Source organism: Crassostrea angulata, chromosome 3, assembly GCF_025612915.1.
Source record: "Crassostrea angulata isolate pt1a10 chromosome 3, ASM2561291v2, whole genome shotgun sequence".
In the NCBI taxonomy this organism is placed as follows: Eukaryota; Metazoa; Mollusca; class Bivalvia; order Ostreida; family Ostreidae; genus Magallana; species Magallana angulata.
Genome location: NC_069113.1, coordinates 47,403,149 through 47,429,676, shown reverse-complemented (window position 1 = coordinate 47,429,676; position 26,528 = coordinate 47,403,149). Strand labels below are relative to the sequence as shown.

Sequence of the window (26,528 nt, the reverse complement as noted above, 5' to 3'; positions counted from 1 at the left end):
GCGTTGTAGGAATAAAGTGTGTTTTAGTGATGAAAGACGTCGTGAAGGGATTTTGAATTATTTTTAAAATACTTGCCATTCATAGGTAAAGACGTTCCTCGTATATTTACAAAGTTTACATTGCAAACTAATTGTGTCAGAAATATTGACTCAAATTTAAAAAGTCTTGTCGGTTCCTTTTTACTTTCAATTTAGCATTTTTCAAGCTTTTAATTTGTTAAAAAAATTTACCGATATATGCGGTCTTTTTCATTACCTTTTTTGTACCTTATTTTTTTCTTGGTTCATATATTTTTTTTAAATTTGTTTATTTTTGCACTCTAATTACATACGTTATCCGTGTCCCCGGTCCCTGTTTGTAGATGTGTATTTTCCCATTTTCAAATTTAATGGTTTGACTATATGCAATATCTAAATAAATTTTTATCTGTTTATTTTTCTCTTTATTCTTTTTTATTTAGTTCAAATATTTTTTTTTTGTTATTTCCTCCCCACTCATGCTTACTGTATTGTAGAGTAAATGACTTAAGGATTAAACAAGTAAAGAGAGTTTAATCAAAATAGTGGAATTGTTTCATTGACATGATTTTAAAAAATGTATACAGTAACTATAGTCTGTCCCAAGATATTTATGCTGCATATTTTGACGATTTTAAATAAAAATACACATACAATGTACCTGTGAAAGAAGTGCAATAAAATAATTGAAATCGACGAAAGGTAAAATTTCCAAGACAATTTCATTCTCGGAAGTCACTCGCAATACCTCGCACAATTTTTCAACGTTATCACCCGGGCTTAATTATGGCTATTTATTCAATATGCTATATTATATTGAACCAATGACAATTAGAACAATTTTGTTATATAGAGCTAAAGAAAGTTTTATCTAATGTTTCCATGTATATGTTATATTTGTCATCTGTTAAAACAAATAGAGTAAAACTCCAGTCTTGAATTTTTTTCAGTACTGCAAAGTACACGTTCTATTCGTACTAAATGAACACTAGAATATAAACTATGTTTATTGTTGAATAAAACAATGAAAATCATGATTAATACATAAAGTATTACTTAACAGAAAAAGTTTTATTACTGTTTTAAAATAAAAAAAAATATCATGGACAGTAGATAAGAGTTATTATTTATGAGGGTAAGTATACATTTTCGTTTCACGGCACATTGCGGTAAATTTGTTCCTCAATTCCTTCATATTTCATTGAAAATGACCGTTTCAAACATGATTTTTCATTGTGTTTACCAAAAAAATAGCCCCGGTACACCCTATGAAACAATGCTCGATCATGTTATGAAGCATCATTGAAAGAATTTATATCTTAATCATATGACCCTGTAGGCACCTTTCTTTTATTAGATCTTGACCTTAAAATGTACGAAAATGTTTCCAAATTAATGCTTAAATATATTTATCAAAATGAAATTTTTCTTTATTAAATAATAGACGTTTACAGATAAAGAATATATAAAAACTTTTAAGATAGTTTTTATGGTATTTTGTTGACCCCCAGTATCTTTAATGTCTTCTCCTATCAATTAAATATACTTATAGTTTATGAATTCAACAAAATACAGTAAAACACGCTTATAACGAAGTCCCAGGGACAGCCAATTTAACTTCGTTATATGCGTAATTCGTTATATCCGTCAAGTTTACAACATGAAATAGAGACTTGGGGAATGAAATTCACTTCGCTGTAAGCGTCAATTCATTATAAGTGTGTTCGCTATAACCGTGTTTTACTGTATATTGGTGTGTTGAGTCAGTATTAAAAATCGGGATCTAAATTACAAAAATAACAAATCTGCCAAACCAAACGGACCTACTTTCGTTTTCAAAAGTTTCTCGGTAATATGACAACATCAAGCCATTACGATGCTAACGCTGATTTTACGGTATGTCCTGTTTGTTTAGACAAGTTTCAGACTCCGAGGTCCTTGCCATGTTCCCATACGTTTTGTCATCGTTGTTTATCCACCCACATCGAGTCCTCGTGTCAGGACTCTGACCCAGCCTTTGGGTTTCCCTGCCCAGTGTGTCGCGTTTTTGTACCAGCACCCGGAATTTTGCACCAATATCCAACTCAAGATTGGGCGAGCCGATTCCCGGAGAATTCGTTCCTAGGTGCGTGTATACGTAAGCAAGTATCACCGAGTGACACTATATGTGGACCTTGTGAAATATTGGGTGAGCATGGCATTAGAGCAGAGAGTTGGTGTATTGAGTGCGAAGACTCAATTTGTGAGAAATGTGTTCAAAGGCACAACATGTTCAAAGCATTGCAGTCCCATCAGATATTACCCATCACAAACTTTGAAACAGACTTTGTTAAATTTTTAGAAAAATCACAGAAAACTTTTATAGGACTTTGTGAAAAACACGAAGAGAGAAATATCGAGTTAATTTGCGATCTTCATAAAATAGGGTGCTGCTCTCTCTGCATTGTCAACAAACACAGACAATGTGAAACGTTTTGTACTTTTTAAGAAGCTGTTGAAAAGGGTTCAGATGAAACAAAATTGAAAGTAGTTCAAGAGATTAAATATATTTTATCGAAGGTTGAAACAATTATCCAAAAAGAAAAACAGAATATTTTTGATGTAGAAGACGTAACGGACACTTACTCCGAGAAAATCAAGAATATGATTGAAGAAATGGTTGTTGGATTGAGAAACCTGGAGGAGACATATTTGAATCAGTTGGCCGAGGTTTCGAAGGATGTAAGACAAAAGCTTGAGGGATCAATTAGGTCACTTGAACAAAGGAAGATGTATCTAGCACATTGGTTAGATGAATTATCAAAAGACGCACCGACTCAAACTAAAGAGGAACTTGTCACCAAGTGTTTGAATGCTAAACAAGTATTGAAAGCTGTCAAAAGTTTACCTTTGATTCAAATGAAACTTGGCATTAGTGCCGAAGTGAGCAGTGGTATTGAAAAAATTAATTCCCTGGGTACTTTATTCAGTGCTGAAACAACTGAAAAAAATATTGATTTTAATGACATTCAGCATGCAACTTTTGTAGAAATTGCAGAGTTCAATATTCCAGGTAGCGATATAACTGGCGGAGGATTTCTTCCAAGTGGTCAGTTGTTACTGTGTGATTATTCTTCAGAAAAATGTATTGTATGTAGCGAGGATGGAACGGTTGTACAGGAAATACCTCTCTCTGGTGCACCATGGGATGCATATTTTGAATCCGATGGACGAACACTCGTCACAATACCAGGTGAAAAGGAAATAGTAGTTTTGCAGGAAAACACACTAGTTATAGAAAAAACAATAGATCTATCATGTGAATGTGGAGGGATTGCAAAAAGGCAAGACAGATATTTGATTGGCACCGAAAAATCTATTGAGGAATTCACCTCAGATTTCATCCACCTTGAATCTCGGGTAAAAAATATCACCCATGACATTGCTGTCGACAATGATGGTTTCGTAGTTTTTGGAGACTGTGGCAAATCGACAATCACTAAAGAGGATCCAAGCCTAAATTACAAATTGCTGTTTACTTACAGAAACGTGGAACCATTTGGCCTAGCTATCGACAACAATGGCTTTATCTTTGTTAACGGCAAGGGGAGTGGAAACATTCATATTCTATCGGATGATGGACATCTTTTGAAAATATTTGACATTGATTCACCACAGTGTATAAAATTTAAGAAAAACAGTCAAAGGTTTTTTGTTGCAAACATCGAAGGCGTTGTAAAGATTTTTGAAACCACATGGTAGATATAATTTGATGACTTGAATTTAAACTCTCCAGATATTTACATAATATTTTAAAATATTCTTTACCTCTTTTTTGTACAGTTTATTATATTTGAGGTGGATTAGAAATAGCTACTTTGTTTGGAACAACGTTTTTGAATAAAAAAAATTATACATGTATCCCTAATAAAGGTAAAATTTTAAATTCCTATTAAAATAGATTCTTATCTGTATATTACCATGTACAGATATAAACCATATATAACTTTTTGTACTCTAAAAAAAAAAGAAAACCGATTTTGTTCCCACAGCTATCAACAAAGCATAGACACGATAAAGCAGAAGGTGATATGAAACACGGTTATCTTTTTACGATGTTTCTTTACTGTACCATGGTCCTTTATAAAGATTCAAAGTTAAAATCATGATCCCTGGTAATAGGCTGTGACTACAATTGGGGGGGTGGGGCGAACTTTAACATGGGAATATATAGAGAAAAAAATCTTTTCGAAGTTATTTGTTTGGAACCATTCCCATGTAGTGTAGATTCAATCATGATATCCGAGAAGGGCGGGGCTACAGTTGGGGATAACATTTTAGATAGGAATATATAAAGAAAAATATTTTAGAATCTTTTTCTAAAATATTGCAGTAACTTGTGTAGAAGCATTCCCAGATAGTGTAGATTCAAACTATGTTAACTCTGTTCAAATCACGATCCCTAGGGTTACATTGTGGCCACATTTGTGGGCCGGATTGTTGAATTTTTACAAAGAAATATGTAGTGGAATTGTTTGCAAATCTTCTAAAAAGCCAAAGTAACATGACTATAAATCACCCTGTTTAAAAGTGGTTATATGCTAAACATAAAAAAAAAAATATCTGAAGAAAACTTTGAAAAACCTATCGTACAGGCATCAATTCTATTTCAAAGTCCATTTTTGGGAGTTGATTTCAGGGGTACTCTGTAGATACCCCGGGACGGCCTGCGGTACACGGCTGCTCTGCCTCGGCGAGAGCGGGGGTCTCTGTAGCTACCTCGGGTTACTCTGGCAAACCTGGAGTGAAACGTGTTTGGACCGGGACATACTAAAGACCCGAATGACCTGAAAGTTTATATAAATGATATACTTTTATGTTTTGCGTCAAATAAAATGACTTTGTATGTGTGTTTATTATATTTGAAATGTGGTAGAAAAATATCATGAAATGACATCCATATGAATTATTTACGCAAAAATATGAAAGACTTGAAAATTTGAATTGTCCTGAAATATTCAGCTGACCCGAAATGTTATACAAATGATACATTTATTATGTTCGGAGTCAAATTAGATGACTATGTGTGGGGTTCTACAATACATACATGTAGCTTAGAATTCTTTTTGGAAAAGCCAAAAAATTCATATTAGAAAAACGTGCGCAATATTATTCATATACAGCGGAACTACTTGCCAAGCAAATAACATACGTGGATTATAGCATAAAAATAGTCTAATAAAATCAACTTCCGTCAGTACTTCCTTTATATATATATATATATATATATATAAATATATATTACTTCCTTTATATATATATATATATATATATATATATATATATATATATATATATATATATATATATATATATATATATATATGAGCGATGTCGCCCATGGACCTCTTGTCAAATAAAAGAATAGGGTCACAAACCAGAACAAAATTCCCTGTTACTGGGTCATTAATAATGCGTCAATAATCACAATAAAAAAAAACAACCAAGGCTATTAATTAATAAGCACTAATCAAGATACATGTATGTCGGCAGATTAATTTTTGTTTGTTTGAAAATTTTCAAAATCATGGGGCATTTTTGTTTTAATTCGCGTATGAAAAGGGGCAATTGGCATATGATATACGTAAAATCTTATACATTCAATTCATTTATTCGGTTATGATTAAAAGCATTCTTTGAACTTTTTAAAGGAGTTTAGTCACTAGTCTAGATGAAAGTTTTCAAATTTTAGTTTCAAATCTCAGTTTTGTTGTAATCGAGAGACGCGCATGCGTGAAAATAAGGCACGAATATTTTGCAAAAACAATGAAATAAACATGAAAGTTACAAAATTCCCTGATAAATCAAAGACCTAATTTTTTCAGAATGATGTTCTTCAATGCCATTCTGCATAATAACCTTCAACTCGACATGATATAAGTGGGGTTAATTAAAATTTTGTTTCAGTGAGGAAGTTTTTCACAACAATGATGATTCCCCTTTTAAAAAGCATAAAATCGGCCTCATTTAAGCATTTTATGCTTATATTTATATTCATACTGATGTATATTTTTATAGAATATAGTTACGTGTATTGTCGCTGTAAAGCCATTATACGCTCTCAGTCAGGAATATGAAACATAGATGGAATAGCCATATATACATGTTATTTAGTTCGCTTCCGTGACTAAAAAATATTGTGCCAGGAACTTTCTAGAGAAAAATCTTTTTTATTTCTAGTTAAAGTGGGGTATCTTTCAAGGGAGTGGCTTACCCTCTGTATCCCCTTTTTGAGCCTTCATATTTGGTGCAGATGGGGCCCCGGGAACGTTCAGTCGACCCTCAAAAGGAATTGGGTTTGCACTACCATTGACAGGCTGAGCTAGCCTGGCGAAAATTGGAAGTTTCTTATAATATAATTATAATGGGATATCTTTCAAGGGGCTGGCTAACACCCTGTATCCCATATTTGGGCCTTCATATTTGGTGAGGATGAAGCCCCGGGAAACCCCTCTCTTTTTGTTGTTGTAGAGATAATGCATGAATTGAAAATAAATTAAATACACCTTATTTTACACATCGCTTTGTTATTTGATATTTATTTATTTTACATTTATGTCTGATTATTTCTTCTGTCTTCGCTGAAATAAGAGATGTTCATTCTTATTATACATTAGGTTGAAAAGGAGAGTTTTTAAATCTATGGAGAAAAGGTGAAGCAGATACTGGTCGTATTTCTGTTTTTTTTCAGTGGATTTTTGAATTTGTTTCAACTGGTTAACAGGTAGGGGAGACATACACTATAAAAATAAAAAACCTACTACATGCATACAAATGTTATTACATGTAATAACTAAAATTATTAACTTCTGCTCACTTTCAGAGAGATAGTGCTGTCTTTTAACCCTTGCTCTGTTGTATTGTTTTTTGTGTTGAACATGTCTCTGCTGAATTGTTTTTAAGAAATGGCATAATATAGACATTTTTTCTTTAAACATGAATAAAATGATCAATTTTTAAGAGAAAATGATAAAATTTTCCCTGTTGAGAGATATAATGTAGTTTTAAAATCTAAGATTGTTTGGCATAATTTTAAGTGATAATGTGTAATATCTAATCTAAAAAGGATTTAGATGAAAAATGTGATAATTGTATTTTATAAATGTCCTTATACATTCACAACAAAAACTCCTTTTCAAACGTCGATTGATTTCACATTTCACAGTACCACATTTGCTATCTAAAATAGCTATCTATACATATGACTATAAGTGGTCTTGCAAACCCATTTCCAAATGATGGCTGGCGTAGTATATCTATAACTACAATTTCACTCCTAATTTTCTTATTTTCATACCAATTTTTTTTTAGATACTCCCAAAAGTGGGGGGGGGCAACTCCATGATAATTCAATTTTTAATATGTAAATTTTAAAAAATTAGTTGGTGCGAGAAAAAGTGGGGGGGGGGCAGGCCCCCCTGCCCCCCCCCCCCCGATGCTACGTGCCTGAGTTAGGGGGGTAAACCAGCCCTTGAAAGATATCCCCAATGCAACAGAATATGATGATTTTCTTACTTTCTTGTAAGACTAGCTAATTATGTCAATGTTCAGGTCAAGTCAGCAAGTAATAATTTTTACTATATAATTGTTTCTTTTAATTAAAAACGGAAGTTTATATTGAATTTTGAATTTACGTTTATTAGCATGTTTATGGTAATATGAATACCCAACCGACCGCATTATTCTAATTCCTGAATGCCATTGCTATGTTACAGTTTACAATTTTAAACCTATACATGCAAACAAACAACCCCCCCCCCCCCCCCATAAATTGTTTTGCTATAAAATTAGATACTTTTCATTTAATCTTTGTAATTATAGTAAAAACATTAGCGGGTTTTTGGGGGGATATATATATATATATATATATATATATATATATATATATATATATATATATATATATATATATATATAAAATCTAATTATACATATGTCATCATGTTGTATATCGTTAACAGGTGTTGGTTTGATATTTATCATGTAATACGTTTGTTAGTAATGATATTCTTACTCTTGCCTGTTTTAAATAGGATAACTCTCCCATGGGCTATAACTGCTCACATTTTGTTCGTACTCGCAGGGTCAATTTTTATCACAAAATATTGAGAATCGTGAACTTGATGGAGACAATATGTACAGGTGTTCACCCTCCAAACATTTTTGTTGATCTGTCTAAGAATAAGCTGTCGATGTCACGTGAATAGGAATAACTTTCCTGGCAAGAAAATAAATGACAAAAATTTTATATCTTTTTAACCCAGACGAATTAAGCATTTGAATTTACATAAAATGGGTAAGGTTTTTATGTAAAAAAAAAAAAAAAAAAGCATCGCCATTCTTAATTGAGGCAAAATTATAGTCTGTCTATCTAAAAGTGGAAAACGATCAGTAATGCTTGTATTAACAGCAAAGGAAAATGTTCGAATGTACGCTTTATTTGTCATCTGGTAAAACAAAAGGAGTTATATACCATATCTGAATTCTAGTATACACAGTTTCTAGTAGCACTGGACTGACACAATACTATAAACTATACGTTTATTGTTAAACAAAACAATGAAAATCATAATTAATACATTAAGTATTATTTGCATTTTTTAAATGTTTAATAAAAATACAAAAATATCATGGACAGTAGATCGATTAGAGTCAATATTTACGAGGATATGTATATAATTTAGCTTTGAAAAAAAAACAACCCTTAATATCATGAGGCCAACTGGTTTAGTTTATATCGCACAAGTTAAATACAATCATTATTCTATATTGTTATGACAATGTTGAGAAAATATGTTGAAAATGTCAAGCATATTTTGTTTATTTTCAATTCTAAAAAGGATCTCATGAAGTGTTCTAATTATATTTTATTTTTAATACATTCATTCATGATAATTGCATGTAATCGTAAAATCACTGATATTAAAAAAGGTCTCCGTAAAATGTCTTTGATTATATAATGAATGGTTGATTTGACAAAACACAAATTAGTATCACATTATTTCAGGAAACAATGTACAAGTAATAATTTGTCCATCATGGTTCTGTGTTCATTTCATAATTTTCAATGATAGTATCTTCGTCCAGTATAAAGTGCTGAACACAGTAGTCTCCCTTTGATCTTGTTGCCTGGATTGCTTCAGTGGCTGTCCATTGTTTGTCTCGAGCTGAACAATCTCCTACAAAATAGGTCAAAAATACGACTAACAGAGATACCAAAGTGGTCATTCTAAATCTTCAAATATTTATATATTTTATTTGAAATTTAATTTCTACGGTGTCCAAATTGAAAATTGATATCAATAGTCAATAAAAAAAGAGGGGAAAATCTTAAACTTATATTCTAAAAAATTAAAGTCTTCTTTTCAATAAGCGGGTTATATTTAGATGATTTAATGACATAAAAAATATAATTAAGAAAAAGGAAATATTTAACTATAACAGTTTTAAACTGTTATAGTTAAGTTTAAATTAATAAATTTTAAAGTTTTGATGTAACAAAAGTACCAGATACACAGGCAGATAGATTCCGGGGGAAAAAGCTAGTTGGCGATAAAGATTTTGAGGTCACTCACGTGTATTAGCGTGCCGTTTGCCTCCGCCCAATAGGTCAACAGATTGCATAGAACATCAAGACCGCAATTACCGACAGTTGAGAGGTTCGCCTTGGTGGGTGGTTGTTCTTTACATGTGGACTTTCAACTAAACAAATAAATTCTGTCGATAGAGTTGACATGAATATTTATAAAATAAATGATTGATTACATGTTTTTCTGTTATGTTTTTAAAGAAAACGAGTATCTTTTTCGCAGTGAGATTGCAGATGCCAAGAAACTGATAGAAAATTACAGATTGTTACTACATGTATTTAACTTATTTAAACAGAAATGATGTTTCTTACCGAATTTGTCGTTTTGTGGCGTGCGAACTAAAGTAACAAAAAAGAGAAAAACTTAGAGATGCATAAAGAAAAATGGTATACACATTTAATTGTTTTGGAAAACTTGAATATAGTTTAATGTGTAATGACAAATGACATGATGATATTTAGGTTTGATTACACACGTCCTGTATATTCATTTTCTTTGATGTTCAGCGGGGAACCGATGCTTTTACTAGGATATACATTTACCAAATGGTATTTTACCTTTGTACTTAGATTGTATCTATACCGTACATTTATTACAGTCTCGCGTGGATTCTACCTACAAATCATCGCTAGATAAATTCACGTTGATGTCACAATCGTCTTTGAAATCAATGATTAACATGTAAACATTGTGGGTGCTTTTAGAATAATGCGAGATCGGGTTATCATTAACTTTATAACTTTGGTTGGAGTTATAACTCGCTTAAGAGTTTCATCTGAAAAAAATACCTGGCCATTCACCAAAACTGTCATCGTTTACCTGGATGAATATTTTTCAAAATTATATACCTGGGCGATTTGTGGCATCTCTTTCCAATTTCAGGTTTTCCATTTTGAAGGAAGAAGCTGCAAATAGAAAGAAATACAAACATAGACTTTAAAGTGTACATATTTTTGATAACTTTGTAAGATTATTTGATTTTTCATGAAATATTAAGACTACAGATTATGAAATAAAGTAAAACGATTAAATAAGAATCTTTCCCTGTAATGATTGAAACAATGATATAAGTATGTATTGAAAGAGGAAGGAGTAAAAAAAGACGTTACTGCAAAACGAACAACTTACGAAACAGACCAGCTTTAAACAAAACCACATGGCTGTTTGTTTTGCATCGGTGTCTATTGATTTCACAAAAGGGGCTGTTGGTTTTGTTTTTAACTAGTTTGTTCCGTATTTTAGCATGTTTTTAATAATAAGTTTTTCGTTCCGCATTAACGTCTTTTCCCCCCTTTCCGCCGCCCTTAAGTATGAGTATAAACTAATAATGACTTTTCAAAAACAAAAATAACACATGCTGATATCTAAAAAAACTAATCACTTCTTGGCAACACGAAACATAATGATATTTACACTAATACCGACATATAGCATTACATAATATTACATAACAGTTACTTTGGTATTGTTTCTGTCTCATTATGCTGATATTTTCTCAAAGTGACACATTTCCATAATTTTATTTTACTTAATGTTGCGTCAACTTAAAATTCATCCATATTGATAATGCCATTACAGTTTAATCTTACTCACTGCATTGATAGTTGTCTACACTGAAAGTTTAGTTTAATATTGCCAACACAATAGTTGACATTCACATTATATAAATAGTGCCTGTTTTGGAGGGTAACAGTTGAAATTGACACCCCGAGAAAACCATTGTCAACCGACGCGAAGCGGAGGTTGACAATGGTTTTCTAGGGATGTCAATTTCAACAGTTATCCTCCTAAACAGGCACTATTTATTTTGTTATACTGAATGTCTTAATTTTTAAGAATATTTTACTGCTTTTATATAGGAATAACGTGAATTCTACAGCGAACCGTACGCGCATAATTTTCGCGCATGTAACAATTTTTTAATGTTACCCGTTGCTAAGTGTGTTGCTAACGCTGAGGGTAATAGAAAGGATTATGAACTGCGTCTTAACCAATCAGATTTCAGTATTTAACATGAAAGTATAACAATAATTATTATGACAGTCACTCATACAGACTGCCCAATTACCATCACATCATGGAAGTAAAACAATGTCAGTCCCCTGAATGATGTCTAAAAGGCCTAAAAGACTAGTCTAAATTCAATCTCCTTCACTACAAATTAGGTCACCGTTCAATTGACTGAGTAACAAAGTTTTATATACCCTGTTCACTCATACTGATGAATGGCCTGTCATCTATATCGACAGATTCGACAACTTCACAGTCAGCCATAGACTGACGCATGACCTTTACATTTGACCTCTATCAAAGAAACATTACCCGGGCTGCGTTCAAGCTAGTAAGCTAGCCTAGCCGTTACGTAGATATTCGTAGCCTAAATATTTTATACAAAACATCAAATTCAAGATGGCCACCTCAGTTACCACATCGTAACAAATATGAAATCTATCTGTTTAGAGATAATTTGTTCATCTTTCAAGTTATAACCAATTTTAACATATATATTAATTTTACGTTTGAAATTAACAAATTTTGTCGATGTAATAAGTCTTATGTTAACTATTTCGAACTTCAAATCTAAGACCTAGCGGTCCGTTCGATAGATCTAGATATGTACGACCTGGCGCATAGGCTAGCTGTTACGATCTTGAACGCAGCCCAGATTTACCAACACACACACGTTACCATAACATTAATTCACACAGAAACATTACCTTTACATTCATTCATACAGAAACATTACCTTTACATTCATTCACACATTACCTTTACATTCATTCACACAGAAACATTACCTTTACATTCATTCACACAAAGAACATTAACTTTACATTCATTTACACAAAAAACATTACCTTTACATTCATTCACACAGAAACATTACCTTTACATTCTTTCACACAAAAAACATTACCTTTACATTCATTCACACAGAAACATTACCTTTACATTCATTCACACAAAGAACATTAACTTTACATTCATTCACACAAAAAACATTACCTTTACATTCATTCACACAGAAACATTACCTTTACATTCTTTCACACAAAAAACATTACCTTTACATTCATTCACACAGAAACATTACCTTTACATTCATTCACACAAAGAACATTAACTTTACATTCATTCACACAAAAAACATTACCTTTACATTCATTCACACAGAAACATTACCTTTACATTCATTCACACAAAAAACATTACCTTTACATTCATTCACACAGAAACATTACCTTTACATTCATTCACACAAAGAACATTAACTTTACATTCATTCACACAAAAAACATTACCTTTACATTCATTCACACAAAAAACATTACCTTTACATTCATTCACACAGAAACATTACCTTTACATTCATTCACACAAAAAACATTACCTTTACATTCATTCACACAGAAACATTACCTTAATATTCATTCACACAAAAAACATTACCTTTACATTCATTCACACAAAAAACATTACCTTTACATTCATTCACACAGAAACATTACCTTTACATTCATTCACACAAAAAACATTACCTTTACATTCATTCACACAGAAACATTACCTTTACATTCATTCACACAAAAAACATCACCTTTACATTCTTTCACACAAAAAACATTACCTTTACATTTATTCACACAGAAACAATACCTTTACATTCATTCACACAGAAACATTACCTTTACATTCACCTTTCTCTCCTTTTTGTCCTATTGGTCCTGGTAATCCGGGGAATCCATAACCTTGAAAAAAATTAACTAAATTACAAAAGGCTATTTCAAGATTTATTCTGAAGAGCATTAACACATTCGATGCTTCCATGCATATCTATAAATGGGAGATATTACCGTTTTTTATAGTCTTACTTTAATGCAAATCAATCATTTATGTTATATTTTATGTAGCTCGTAAATTCTTTATAAACCCATTTGCTGCTGTGTATTGATTTTAGAAATTTGCACAGGAAGTCCGGGCGAGATTAACCAAGACCTAATCACCTTTGTCTCCTTTTGGTCCAACGTCCCCTGCAAGAAAGCAATGAAATTCTTGGTTAGATATGAAGTTTACACTCGACCAAACACCCATTACAGTTCACAACTAAAATTCAGTCGATATCATTGACAAGAAGGTGTCCGCATGTGTTCACAGCTTAACACTATAAAACAAATATCATCTCGCACTTGCAGATGGCTCGGAATATGGAAGTACATGAGAATATCAAACATTCTTGTCAATGGAATTCATCACTCTCGTACTAGTTCATGTATGTTTAAGTGCGTGGGGGAGGACATGAAAAAAGTTCATGATTGTTTTAAATCATCACGACTCAAACTGTATTTTTTACAACGTTTCTCATGCATTATTTGATCGCAATAAAGGCATAAAGAGATGATAACAAGGGCTACAGACAGAACACAGTTCTTCAGACTGATATATAATTAATAGCTGTACTCTAGGCTTGGTTTTATGCCGATATATTCGTTCTCTTGTGCACGTTAAGTCTTTTTATTTGACTGTATTAGGGTAGAGTAGTTTTTCTTGCCTTTATCTCCCTTGTACCCTGTGTATCCAATCAAACCAGTGTCCCCCTTATCTCCTTTGTAACCAATGGGTCCTGTAATCAAATACACTTATCATTATAATGGATTAAAACCACGCCTTAAAACAATACTTGTTCATCACACTTTAAAAACGCCCAAGTATGAAATATAAATGTACGCGTACAGCTATTATAATTATCAATATGCGTACTCAATTGATTCATTTACCATCCTATATGTACTTCCAACTGAATATTCATAAACCATGTATGCAATATACTGCATATATGACTTTGTTGCACAGAATTTAACACACAGTGGCTCTCTCGAGGAGGGAGTGTTTATGGGGGCTAATTACGCGTGGGAGGGCACTGTAACTTACCCCGGGGTCCGGTCGGTCCGACCGGTCCGTAGGGTCCCTGGGGTCCACTCTCACCTGGTTCACCTTTCTCTCCGATTGGTCCTGGTATAGAAAGAGTTGAACGGTGCAAGAAAAAAAATTAACATTGCCAACCTGATATAATATAAGAAAATGAATAAATAACTACCTAGTGTTCAGCACTATAATAGCATTTTCTATTTTTAGATAAAACTAGACTGTGTATGGATACAATGCTAAGGATTTTACTTTGCATATAAATAAGAAGTGACAGTATGGTACTTTGGGTAGACATGTTCGCCTTAAATTAACAAAAAATTATTAAACTCAGGGAAGAAAATTATTTTATGACACTGTTGTACTGTGAAGTGTCACAGTATCTCACTGCATGTTCATGTTCCTTTTGGGAATACATGTATGTATATACAATGTGTAAACCCCATTCAATACGCATGACAAGGATGAGTGTGACCAAGTGCTTTTTATTGGAATTCACAAACTTTACGTATTTCTTTCCATCAGTCATATTTCTGAATCACGATACAAACTAAACACACTAAGAAATTTATATAAAAGTCAGTTCTTGTGACGTCACTTACCTGGAGGACCTTTATCCCCGGGAAATCCGAGAAGTCCCATGTGTCCCTTATCTCCCTTGGGGCCTGGCAAACCCGGCTCTCCGGGGATTCCTGAACAATGAAGGACCATATCATTAACTATCACCAAGTGGCAATCAGATCATTATTTCTATACAGTGACATTTGTTTATTAATTAAATCCTGTTGTTATAATATCAAATTGATATTTATAACAACATTGATCTCAGAACTACCTCAACATTGTGTTATCCTTGTACAATTAGTAAATATGAAAAGTAAAATACACAATAAAACGAATGATGAAAAACCACCCCAACCTGGTTTCCCCGGATATCCTTGGTCCCCGGGTGAGCCCCTCAGGCCTGGAAGTCCCGCGTCTCCCATCTGTCCCCTGGGTCCTATCGGTCCGATGGCTCCATTGTCACCTGTATAAAACAAACGTTTCATTTATTCCATATGATCAAAAAGTAATACGACTTGCGTTAATAACTTTCCACGAAGTCGATTTAGTGGCTGTTTATTATACACAAAGGACAAACTATTTCAAAATTTTGTTAATCATTCATTAGCCCATTTGTTCGAATTTTATTTTCAGCTAAAGATACTAAATAAAAAATTAGATTATAAATGATCTATCATTAATTTTGTAAAGCTTGAAATATTGAGACATCAGCATTTTGACGCATTGTCATTATCAACAAATCCCATCGGGATTAATTTTAGCGAGGCTTTTAACATTATAGATTCAAATAGATAAGTTTTTTTTTTAAATTTTGAACATTCATATAAAAAATTGATATCTATATGCTTTGTGTCACATAAATGTACTTATCTTTAATTATTGATTATATTTTGCCATTCACTTCAGAGCATCCCATTCGAGTGTGCACGTGCATACACTGTATTTTTGTAACATGCATTTTAACACAAATTTCAATTTAAGAATTTATTCCATTTTTAAAAAGAATTCAGCAAGAAGATATTAGACAAGTTGATCAAGATATCATTTTTCGTAACATTGTTACAGGCAACGGATATTAGAGAATCTTGATCTCGATCACATGACTTACCCTTCGACCCTTTCTGTCCCTGGCTTCCGGTAACTCCAGGTATTCCGGTATATCCTCTTTCACCTTTTTGTCCTTTCAGGAGGAAGGAGTCTATAGTCAAAGATTAAAATTCTTCCTAGGTTATCATTCAAAATGCATGAGCAATTCAAAATTGTGAACATATAGAATACAGAAGTATACATGGAGACACAAAGATCATGTACGGACCACATCAGGTTTAAAACTTTGAGCCCCAAAGAGTGGATTCAAAATGTTGCTCTTTATTTGGAACTGCGTGATTTGTCAAATAAACGTCTAACACAGGTAATCTAATCAGGTAAATGGCGGTAAAGTAGATTAGTTCAGGACCTACTGAACTTGAGCTCAGGTCAAGTAATTAATTATAGAACTCATTAATTGTTAAACACATGTGTATTGGTGAAAGGCTTCCATCCAGTGGCAAAAAGATACTCTTGCTGATCAAGTATGACTTTTTAACTTAATAATTGTTGGCACAGTATATGCCAGTATAGAATGAGTTTTTTAAAACGAAAATTTACCTTGAATCGTCTGCTTGCAATCACGAATGAACACGGCACAATTTGATGGCATCTGGAAATTAACACATATATTTTATTATATTCTTATCTATAGATGAAACATATTTTATTCATGCACAGTTCTTTTTTGTTTTTTAAACCCCATATGAACATTTTAGTTGTTCAATATAATATAAATACAAATTAGATCAAATTTTCTAAACACTACATCATCGTGCAGACCATTTTTTCTTATTTTGACAGAACACCCGACCCGGAAGAATCTCATGTCGGTTTGAAGAACGACAAAAAATTCATTAAAAAGTATTAAACCCATCAAACACTTTATATATTAAGCAGTAGATAGAATGAAAAATGGCATCATGTATTGTTCTCTCATTTATTAATGCGTGTGATTTATAGAATCCTGGGAAATAATCTCGATATTCCGGTATCCGGGGGGACGCGGCGTGACATCTGAAGAAGTGAAAGTACTAATCATATATACATGTTCAAAGAGTTCTCACGACACGGCCGACATAGACATATTGTGTCCCCGCTCTGGGAGGGTTGATAAATGTTTGCTTAGCCAACATCACGACTCGCAGATGGAACAACATGACAGGGTAATGAAGACGCCAATACCCATTTGATTGTCAAGGAAGGGATTTTGTGAGGAGAGAATAGACGTGGTCATTGATCTGCGGGGTTTAATATGGCGCAATCATCGGCTCCGATGCCAATGATTCTCAGCCAATCGGGACACTAAATAATGATTTCATTACTGGACAAGCATGGTTGTTTACAGTTTCACTCCTCTAAACGGTGATAGATCGTTTGCAATGTTACACACCCTAACAAAACATTTCACTGAAGGCGTAGGCGCTGCACCTTCCTTGATATCCACTTAAAGCAATATTCATTGTCCCCCATTCATAAAGATCCACACATATCCATAATCATGTGGCTTTTCGGGTATCAATCATAACCAATTGTTTATTCACTCTTAAACATCGCGCTACTGTAAACCATGAGTGATTCTCCGATCTCTGATTACAGATCAAATGAAGGTTCGACAAAATATAGTCGCAAAATGAAGCCTTCAAAGAATTGCAATATTTCTGTCTCTGAAGCAAACGCCAACAGAAATGTACCAACATTAAATGCTGTCCTCCCAAACTACTCACACGTATTCTATAGTCGGAGTTATAAGGGTGGGTACATGGTATGTGGCAATACGACTCAAATTTATATACTTAAATATATCTTCAGTCATTTTTTTTATTTTTCAAATTCTGCTTATATTACTTTCAGATTATTAAACATATATTGAGGAGTACCTTGTTTCAAACAAAGCCAACAAGATGCTCTCGTCAAAAATCACCACTTCATATTTTAACATGAAATGGGACCCCTTTTTAATTATAGTTCTTTTGAACTATCTTGAAAACCGGCACAATATATAATAATGCGGCCAAAACAAGAACTCATCTTCCTACACCACTGACATACAATTTGATGGGGTCAATGTATGTCTAATTCTTTATCTGTAATGTATATTAAACCGTTAACTAAATATCTATTCTTTGGTTAGATTCCATGTCAATTTTTTCTACTTTATGACGTGTAAAACCCATAAATTTCAATCATATATCGAAGTCAACAAATATTACGTGAAAGAGTAAATCATGATGTCCAAAAATGTTCAATGATGGAGTCTCAAAAAGCCAGTATTCCTCTTAATTAGACACTCCTGATAGTCATCAGACATTACAGCTATATAAAGAGACCTAGGGCCGCATACACGGAAAACAAAACAAAAATCGCAATAAAATGGCAGCAATATCATTAGCCAATTAAGTTTCATCAGCTGATTAGCTAAGTAAACTGAATGTCCATTAAAAGCGTAAAACTTATTATATTAATCCGTCCGATAGCATCAGTCGACGATATGGTGTTCGATCGTGACTCTGATGCCGTGTTTACGGTGTAGTGTTCGATCGCGACTCGTTCCTGTGTGGTGTCTGTGTCTATGAAAGCGTTTAATGTAACACGTAACAAGGACCACATAACTCCTGTATTTGTTTCTGGGTGTTTCATTGCGATATTGTAACCTATATGTTGAATTCAGTTACCTGGATTTTGTGAAATGATCTGTCTTTTGTTATAATGACAGCAATGGGTTCACTCGATTCACCCGTCACTGGAGTTTACAGCTTTAGTTATTCACATGAACAAGTCTTTTGGATATACAAGTTGTCATAATTCTTAAAGTATTTAATTTCATATAACCCCTACCCCTTCTTATTGTGAACAACAGATTTTTTTTTTTAAATCTGAAAACAGTTTTTCAAAAGTTAATATGAATTCTACTGCTTTTGTTTGGTGGCCAGATTTTGGTATTCTACTGGTATTTGGCAAACAACTTAGAAATAGTGTCGACAAATATAGGAAACTGACTTTATTAAACTAATACATGTATGTCAAATATATACACTCTCTCCCGATATTTTGGTTTCACACTAAAAAATAACCTATGTATGCAAGCCATCAGTCATCAATCAAATATTCTGCGGAACGCACATGGTCGAGCTCAAAATACACGTGAAAATTAAGTAATTGGTTTCAACTCAGTAATTATCATCAACAGGTCTTGTCTGGGTGACATCTCTATTCTTGATAAGGGTTATATCACATGCTAGCTCCAATATCGTCTTACTGGCAATGATGCACACGGTCATGCCGCCAGCTTTGACGATGTATTAACCAACAGAACAAAATGTCGTTTTGTAAAAGAATCATTATCTCTGCTAACATAAAGCACTAAAATATTTCATCTGAACTTCTATATTCAATTTGAGTGAGTGGACAAAGAAATTGAGGGAAATGGGCATTAATACAAATTTTGTCGGCATTTTGACACAAAGGATATTAATCAATATGGTTCAGAAAGGCCGGTGTTCGCCATATGCATCTTAAAAGATCGCTGCCAGAAAGTACGGTCTGGTTGCACGCAAGGGAGTAAAGGGCAAATCGTCCATCATGTGACCACACGGCAAACAGAGCCGGCCAATCACCAAGGTTTTACGATTGAAAAGAGATGGAGTTTATTGCATTTTATTTCACATTTCGCAAAAAAGAGAGATATCCGTCCATAGTCTAAATGATATAATTACAGGGTATTTGGTAAACCGTCTGATAACGAAAAGTGTTTCATATCATTTATCTATGATAAAGTACAAGCTAAGGATCCTATTTACAGTTGTCTGAAGATATTAGATTTAATCTCCGGTGATGGGATATAAAATGGATGACAATGAGACTTTTAGCTACAGTACTGGTTTAAATGAGTACTTAACGCGTTCAATAAAATTTCGTATTACGGTGCTCCCTTTCAAAACCATTTCATATACAGTATTCGACGGTTCTTGAGATACTGGGAATACTATAAAAGCTAAAAATCTCATAATGTTTGCAATCCAAATCAATGACAGAATTGCGTAAGTCTGGACACATATTTTCAACGACACATTTACATAAGTTTTTTTTAAAAAAAAGATGATATTCCAGAAAATAGATTAATCTTCTTCAGTTGATCCCAAAAAGCTAAAGAACTTCAGAAGTAATCATGTTTTACGTTGCAAGATGCCCATGATGCAAATTTGAAAGAGTTAAGTTTTCATGTCTCATGAATTGTAAATTCTGGCGCCTACGAAGCACTTAAGGGGATTGCATAACATGATTAAAATTCAGCATTGGCACTGTAAGTAGAGTATGGTAACTCGTAGGCATTACATCACAGGTTTTACATAAATGACATTTTCAAAAAAAAATCAAGCGTTCTCAGTTTGCAGATATCCAGTGTTGAATTAAAAGTGATCGTCAGAAAGCTTTTCATTTATTCTATCATGAAAGTACAGCTTACTTTACGCCGGAAAACTTAGAAAAACTACTAAGTATTTGAACATGTCCTCTTGTTCCACAGATCAATATTAAACACCATTTATATCATATATGGTATTTTTGCCTGCTACATTATATGCAATCGAATCAAATTAAACAAAGACATGTTACTACGAATGATAACTTTTATCACTGGATATACAGGTATTTGAATTTGAATGTGCAGCAGAGGATCAAGGTTTGTTGAAACATATATGTATGCGCTGGCGATACAGAGAAGAATAGCCATAAAATTGGCGAGGCCTATATCTCATCACATGCAGAAAGCCGTCAAAAGAACGATTATCTTCATCAAGTATTGATTCTGATTCTCACAATCTCTTGATGAGGGCGGTGTTCGATTTGCCTAATTGAGACTGAAGCAGTGTATAGGAACCATCGCGTCTCAGACCGAGACCACAATGACGGCGTACTAGAGGGTCACTCCATGTTCAGGCTTCAACAGCTTTTAATTTCACCAAGCGTTCTTAATTACTTAACAATCAATGGAATGGACAAAACATAAATGGCTTCAGGAACTATCTTTCAGGCACGTTTAGCAAATTGATAAATTACATTAGCCACATTGATTGATCAGAATGAATATTAACAGATCAAAGGTAGGATAGTTCCCATGTTACATGTACCAGACCTATACCTTTCACTTCCTACCAAAGGCAAAAGTGAAATAAAACATTTAAAGTATTAGTTTTAACGTGGATGTCTGAAAATTTGACGCTTAAAGTACTTTTTATATGCACAACTGCGAATAAAAAACTAAAGACAAAATCCTTTAAGGTCAATTTTCCGGTACTGATTGTTTTGGGGTTTTTTTAAGATAAAAATTGCAACAGAACGATTTTATTCCTGAACATATCTCAACCTGAAATAAATTAAATATCCGATACAAGTAGAAAACGTGTGAAAGAGAGACAGACTCTGTCATTGAAAATTCCCCAATGTCGGCGCTCTAGCTCCTTCTTTTTCGCGCCTTTTCTGAGCTTATAAACAAATTTAATACTTTAAGGAGCGGCTTTACATCTCAATATTTTACAAACGCGTATCGATTCTAGCAATAAAGTTCGAAACCAATCTATTAAGACGCGAGAGGTTCCGTTCTTAGTGGCGTGCATTAATTATGCATGATTGTTTGGCAGGAAACTTCAACACTACAGTTTAATTTTGATCCAGATGGACCAAATATCGAGAAAAAATTGAGTTTTTCTCCCCAGTTTTCATTTCCTCTTTTCTCGCCGAAACGATGCCACCACATAAAAACGAACTTTATTCAATTAAATCCACGATGAAATTGCAGACTATGTTGATCAAAATGAAAAATTGTACAAGTAAAAACTAATAATTGGTATGAATTTATGACATTCGTAGAAAAATAAAATCACTTGGGTATAAGCTCTCAACAGTTTTTAATCAATTTGTCTTGAGAAATTATCTTTTAAATCAAATTGTCCTCCCGAGGATGGTTTTCCAAACGACGGAAGAGTTTTGGTTTCATAGAAGAATTGGTGTTTGAATCATTTACTCTCCCTCTAGAGTACAAGACATATATTGATATTTAATATCTGTCAAATAGTAAAAAAATATATGATATGGTTCTACTATCTAGCAGCAAATGTTTGGCCTGTGCCTTGGAGATTGTGTGCATGTATCCATCAATGCTTTCCAAACAAAAAGCATACTGTATTAAGATCTCAGACGATTGTGCAATTTGTTGACTTTGACAATTGCAGATTGCATGAACAGTTGAAAGTGGCTCTTATATGCTGCTCTGAGGGATTCCATTTTAACTCTAAACAATGTAGTTACTTCTTTTGAAAAATTAAACAGTTTAACAATGAAATCACAACAAAGTTACTTTGTAATTTTCTGTTTGTAAAATATTTTCAACTGCAAAGCATTACTAGTGTATGAACCGTATCTGAGATTATGTCATTTGTGTAGACAGCGAACAAATATTATTTAGAAACTGCTAAATCAGAATCAAATCAATAAACTTGTACAGGATTACACAAATGTCGGTTATAAGAACTTCTTTTTTCCAGACAACATCCTACAGATGTCTAAATGTCATTTAACTGATGACTCTATCCAAATTTCCATACTGTCCATTAAGCCAAAACATCTATAATCTCTCTTGAAGAGAACAAAGGCAGGGGTGATTAGTATCATGATGCGCGTTTACACCGACGCGCATTGGTAATTAAATGGATGCAATTATCAAAGGTGAAGCTCATTAATTAAAACTTGTATGAGGATCAGTCCAGATAAGCTACTCTGATTGAAAAACTCGGGTGTTTTGTTTGTTAATTTACATTTTGTGATGAAATGGTGGAAAGAACTAAGGAATTATATCTCTTTGATAGATAACCATGTGGACATCTTTAACAAGGTGCAGAACTTCGTGTCATAATTGTCTCCGCAGCGACAATGTAGAATATTTTTAAAATGGTTTTGAAATCACATGAATTAATACTATAATATTGTATTGAAGACCAAAAATAAAATTACCAAAAATGTTTTGTAGGAATGAAGTATCAGCGAAAATTTGTGTTATTAGAGCGCGATTTACTCGCTCTGAAAAAACCGTGTAACATTTTTAAAACGGTATAAATCAACAGAATACAAAGCTGAATAACTATCAAAAAGTATATCATTAGATTCTTCAGCGATTTTGGGTTTTTTTTCGACACCCTAAGATCAAAAATAGTGTCTCACTAAATATAAATAAAGCAAGTTTATGTATAAGGGAAGAATTAGTTATCACATATAAATATAGTGGGGTTTTGATTACTTTTTTTTAAATTTCCTCATTTTAATCAAACAGAAAATGCCAAAAGTGACTTGATATATAACATTGGACACTTTTTGTAACTGAAACTTCGTCTGCAAAGCTTTTTATGTTTCAGCACCTTCGTCAGTTTTATTCCTTTGAAAAATAAATATACATGTTATCAATTGGTTATTTGCAAAAGTCAGATTTTTTTCTGTTTCTGCTTTGGAGTATTATTGCAAGTCCACTCAAAATAATATACAATCAGTGTCACAAAGTGAAATGAATGCAATGAATAAGTATTATTTTGGAGGAACACAGTTCATATAAGTATACATTTTCCCTGCCGTTGATACTCTAGAGTCAACAACGAATAAAGCCAACATGATATGCATTCATAAAAATAACTACATTCATATACTCACCTCAGATGAAAAGGCTCTTCGATATCTTTCCGGAAATTCAGATTTTGGTTTTTCGTTTTTTGTAAAGTTATGTCTTAAGGCTATAGCACTACTTGGAATATTCTGTCCACTTTGAAGGTCACTCGAATCCTGGTTACAATGGCCTTGACCCTTAGCATGACTGGTATACCAAAACATTACCATAACTAAAGTAGCTGAACAGTTAATGAGTAAAATTCCATATAAAATCTTCAGATGAAGAGATATATTGAATATCTCCATTTCTTCTCGTGAGCGATATTTACATTTATCCATATTGGCATTTTCAGTACCAAAAAAATAATAAAACGGCCTATCCACATGGGCGATTCATGGTATTTAACTTATTCCACCGCTAATTAATTTGTCAACAAAATTTCCGTAATGTTATTGGTGGCATCGGTTGCAGGTCAAATGGATCTTCACTTCCTGTACGCCCAAGGAAGTGCATTACAGCACACGCACACTGCAAAAGCCAGGAACCCGATTTTGGACTTCCAATGATATACTAGAGAGAGCAGGGCTGGTCTTCTCTCTCTATATACGGTAAGCGATAAATCAACTCGCGCGATGTGTCGAAGTCGCAATCAATACATAGGTGATGAGTCTATAGACTTTTTAAATTAAATACTCAGCACGCAAATTTAATTGCTGACAAAGTTGAAGTTGGAAAAAACACGTTTCAGATTCCACGCGTCTGGCTATACTTGCTATTTTCGGACTTCTTTAAGGTGTGAGATAAATATCACCCAGCTTCTAATTTGATGCTCTAAGATTCGCCGCGTGGTGGTATTACAGATACATGCATTTTGATGTTGGATAGGATAAAGCTTAGAAAGAGCCAATAAATATGAATTTGTTTAACTTAGGTGCAACAGCAGTGCTATTATTTTTTCCTGCATTTTTTTCCACTACAAAAGCTCTGAATCATTTACATGTGCAATAAATTGTGCTACATGATTTCTTTACAGTAGAGAACCAAACTGACTTTGAATATTTTATACACATTTTACTATTTGCTTCAGACAGAAATGTTGCTCTTTGCCAGAAATAACTGCAAACATGAGAAATACATGCGAAATATAATCAAGTAAAAAAATTGGCTTATTGAAAATATTTGATTTCAATTAAAAGTAACCTAAATAGGTATACAATGGCAATATTGTTGATAAAATACAACATTGTCATGAAAGTTTAAGTATTGATATTTGTTCAATTTCTTGATCCACACTTAATGATCTACATGTATTTGGTATGTTCACTAGTGATCTGCACTGACAATTTGGGACTAGGCCATTCCCTTAAGCTTAAGATTGCTTTTAAAGTCAAATAAATCTTAAACCTATAGGGGAAAAACGAAGTCGGCAAAAGAAAATTAATAAAGAAACATATTGGATCGTAAAAATAAACCCTGGTGTTGAGAAGTAAACGAACTGGAAGATACTTAATAATACGAGTCTCTTCGAACGCTATTCTCGGGTATGACACTGCAAGGTTCATATTCATTAGGTGGGAATGCGTAAAACGATGATAGTTCTCGCACCAGCAGACTTCTATTCTCTATGCTAATTGTGATATCGATAAGTATAGAGTTGTCATTTCGCCTTTGTTGTTTAACTATACATTTAGGATCACTCTCTCAGTAGGTTTTAAAGCGAGACAAAAGCCAGCAAACAGAGATATAGAAAATCTTTAACTTGTATCTGCTACAGTTTGATTTTTAAAAGGTTCCATCTTTAACATTTCTCTTTGTGATACTTGTCATTTCCGGCGAACTCGGGTTACCTTTTGTAGATCAAACACAAAAATAAAATGAAATATTTCCACAAGGGACATGTGAAAGAACAAATGAGATTTTACTCATAATAAAAACAAGATAAAATGTCTGTAATTTACTCCATAAATTCTTCAATAAAATTCCTAACAACAACCACAGAATAATTTTTTTCACAAAGATGATAATCTAACTTTGTCTATTATTTCAAAAGATTTTCGAACAGTTATCCTTTTTTGCATCCAATTACTGGATGTACGTTTGATATACGTTTGACTTGTAATACCTGGTTTTTGATTTCTGTCGATCTGTGAAAAGCATAGACAGTTAATTAAGTGTGAACTCAACAGTTTTATACCTTATACACATGAACAAGAGCGTCACAACACAGAGTTACAAGCATCTATACTAATATATTAAAATAATAGACTCGAATTTTTGGTCCTTAATACTAAGAAAACGGAAGAATGCAGCCTTTTGTTTTATATATTTTGAACATTATTGGTACTTGAAGATTACCAATCAATTTGTTTTTATTTTTTCTCAGTTAAGCTTCGCTATTTATTAATCAACGAAAATTCCTCAAAAAATCCCGGAAATCACCTGGATTTTTGGGGATTTTACAATCTTGCGCTAGCGCAATACATTCACGCTAACAGGATCTTTAGTTTATGTTTCCACAATATCACATCTGCATGAATTAACTCAGAAAATTCAAATGATAATACAAATACGGGAAAATTTTCATTGGACTTTTGCTATATATTCTGTTCATATATATTAATGATTTCTTATGAGAGAAAGTATAAAATAACAATTAT

General features: G+C 33.2%; 1 protein-coding gene and 1 pseudogene across 1 annotated transcript; one reads left to right on the top strand and one right to left on the bottom strand.

Annotated features, from left to right (window-relative positions):
• Positions 1–1,872: 1,872 nt before the first annotated feature.
• LOC128177773 (E3 ubiquitin-protein ligase TRIM71-like) lies at positions 1,873–4,173 on the top strand (annotated as a pseudogene).
• Positions 4,174–8,557: 4,384 nt separating this feature from the next.
• LOC128178887 (collagen alpha-1(I) chain-like) lies at positions 8,558–24,502 on the bottom strand. Its single transcript, XM_052846276.1, has 13 exons — positions 23,916–24,502; positions 16,782–16,833; positions 16,243–16,332; positions 15,490–15,597; positions 15,173–15,262; positions 14,577–14,657; positions 14,197–14,268; positions 13,652–13,678; positions 13,334–13,396; positions 10,496–10,552; positions 9,959–9,985; positions 9,633–9,774; positions 8,558–9,236 (listed from the first exon to the last, which is right to left on the bottom strand). The coding sequence occupies exons 1-12, from the start codon at positions 24,207–24,209 to the stop codon at positions 9,668–9,670; spliced, it is 1,068 nt and encodes a 355-aa protein (XP_052702236.1). The 5' UTR covers positions 24,210–24,502; the 3' UTR covers positions 8,558–9,236; positions 9,633–9,667.
• Between the last annotated feature and the right edge of the window lie 2,026 nt (positions 24,503–26,528).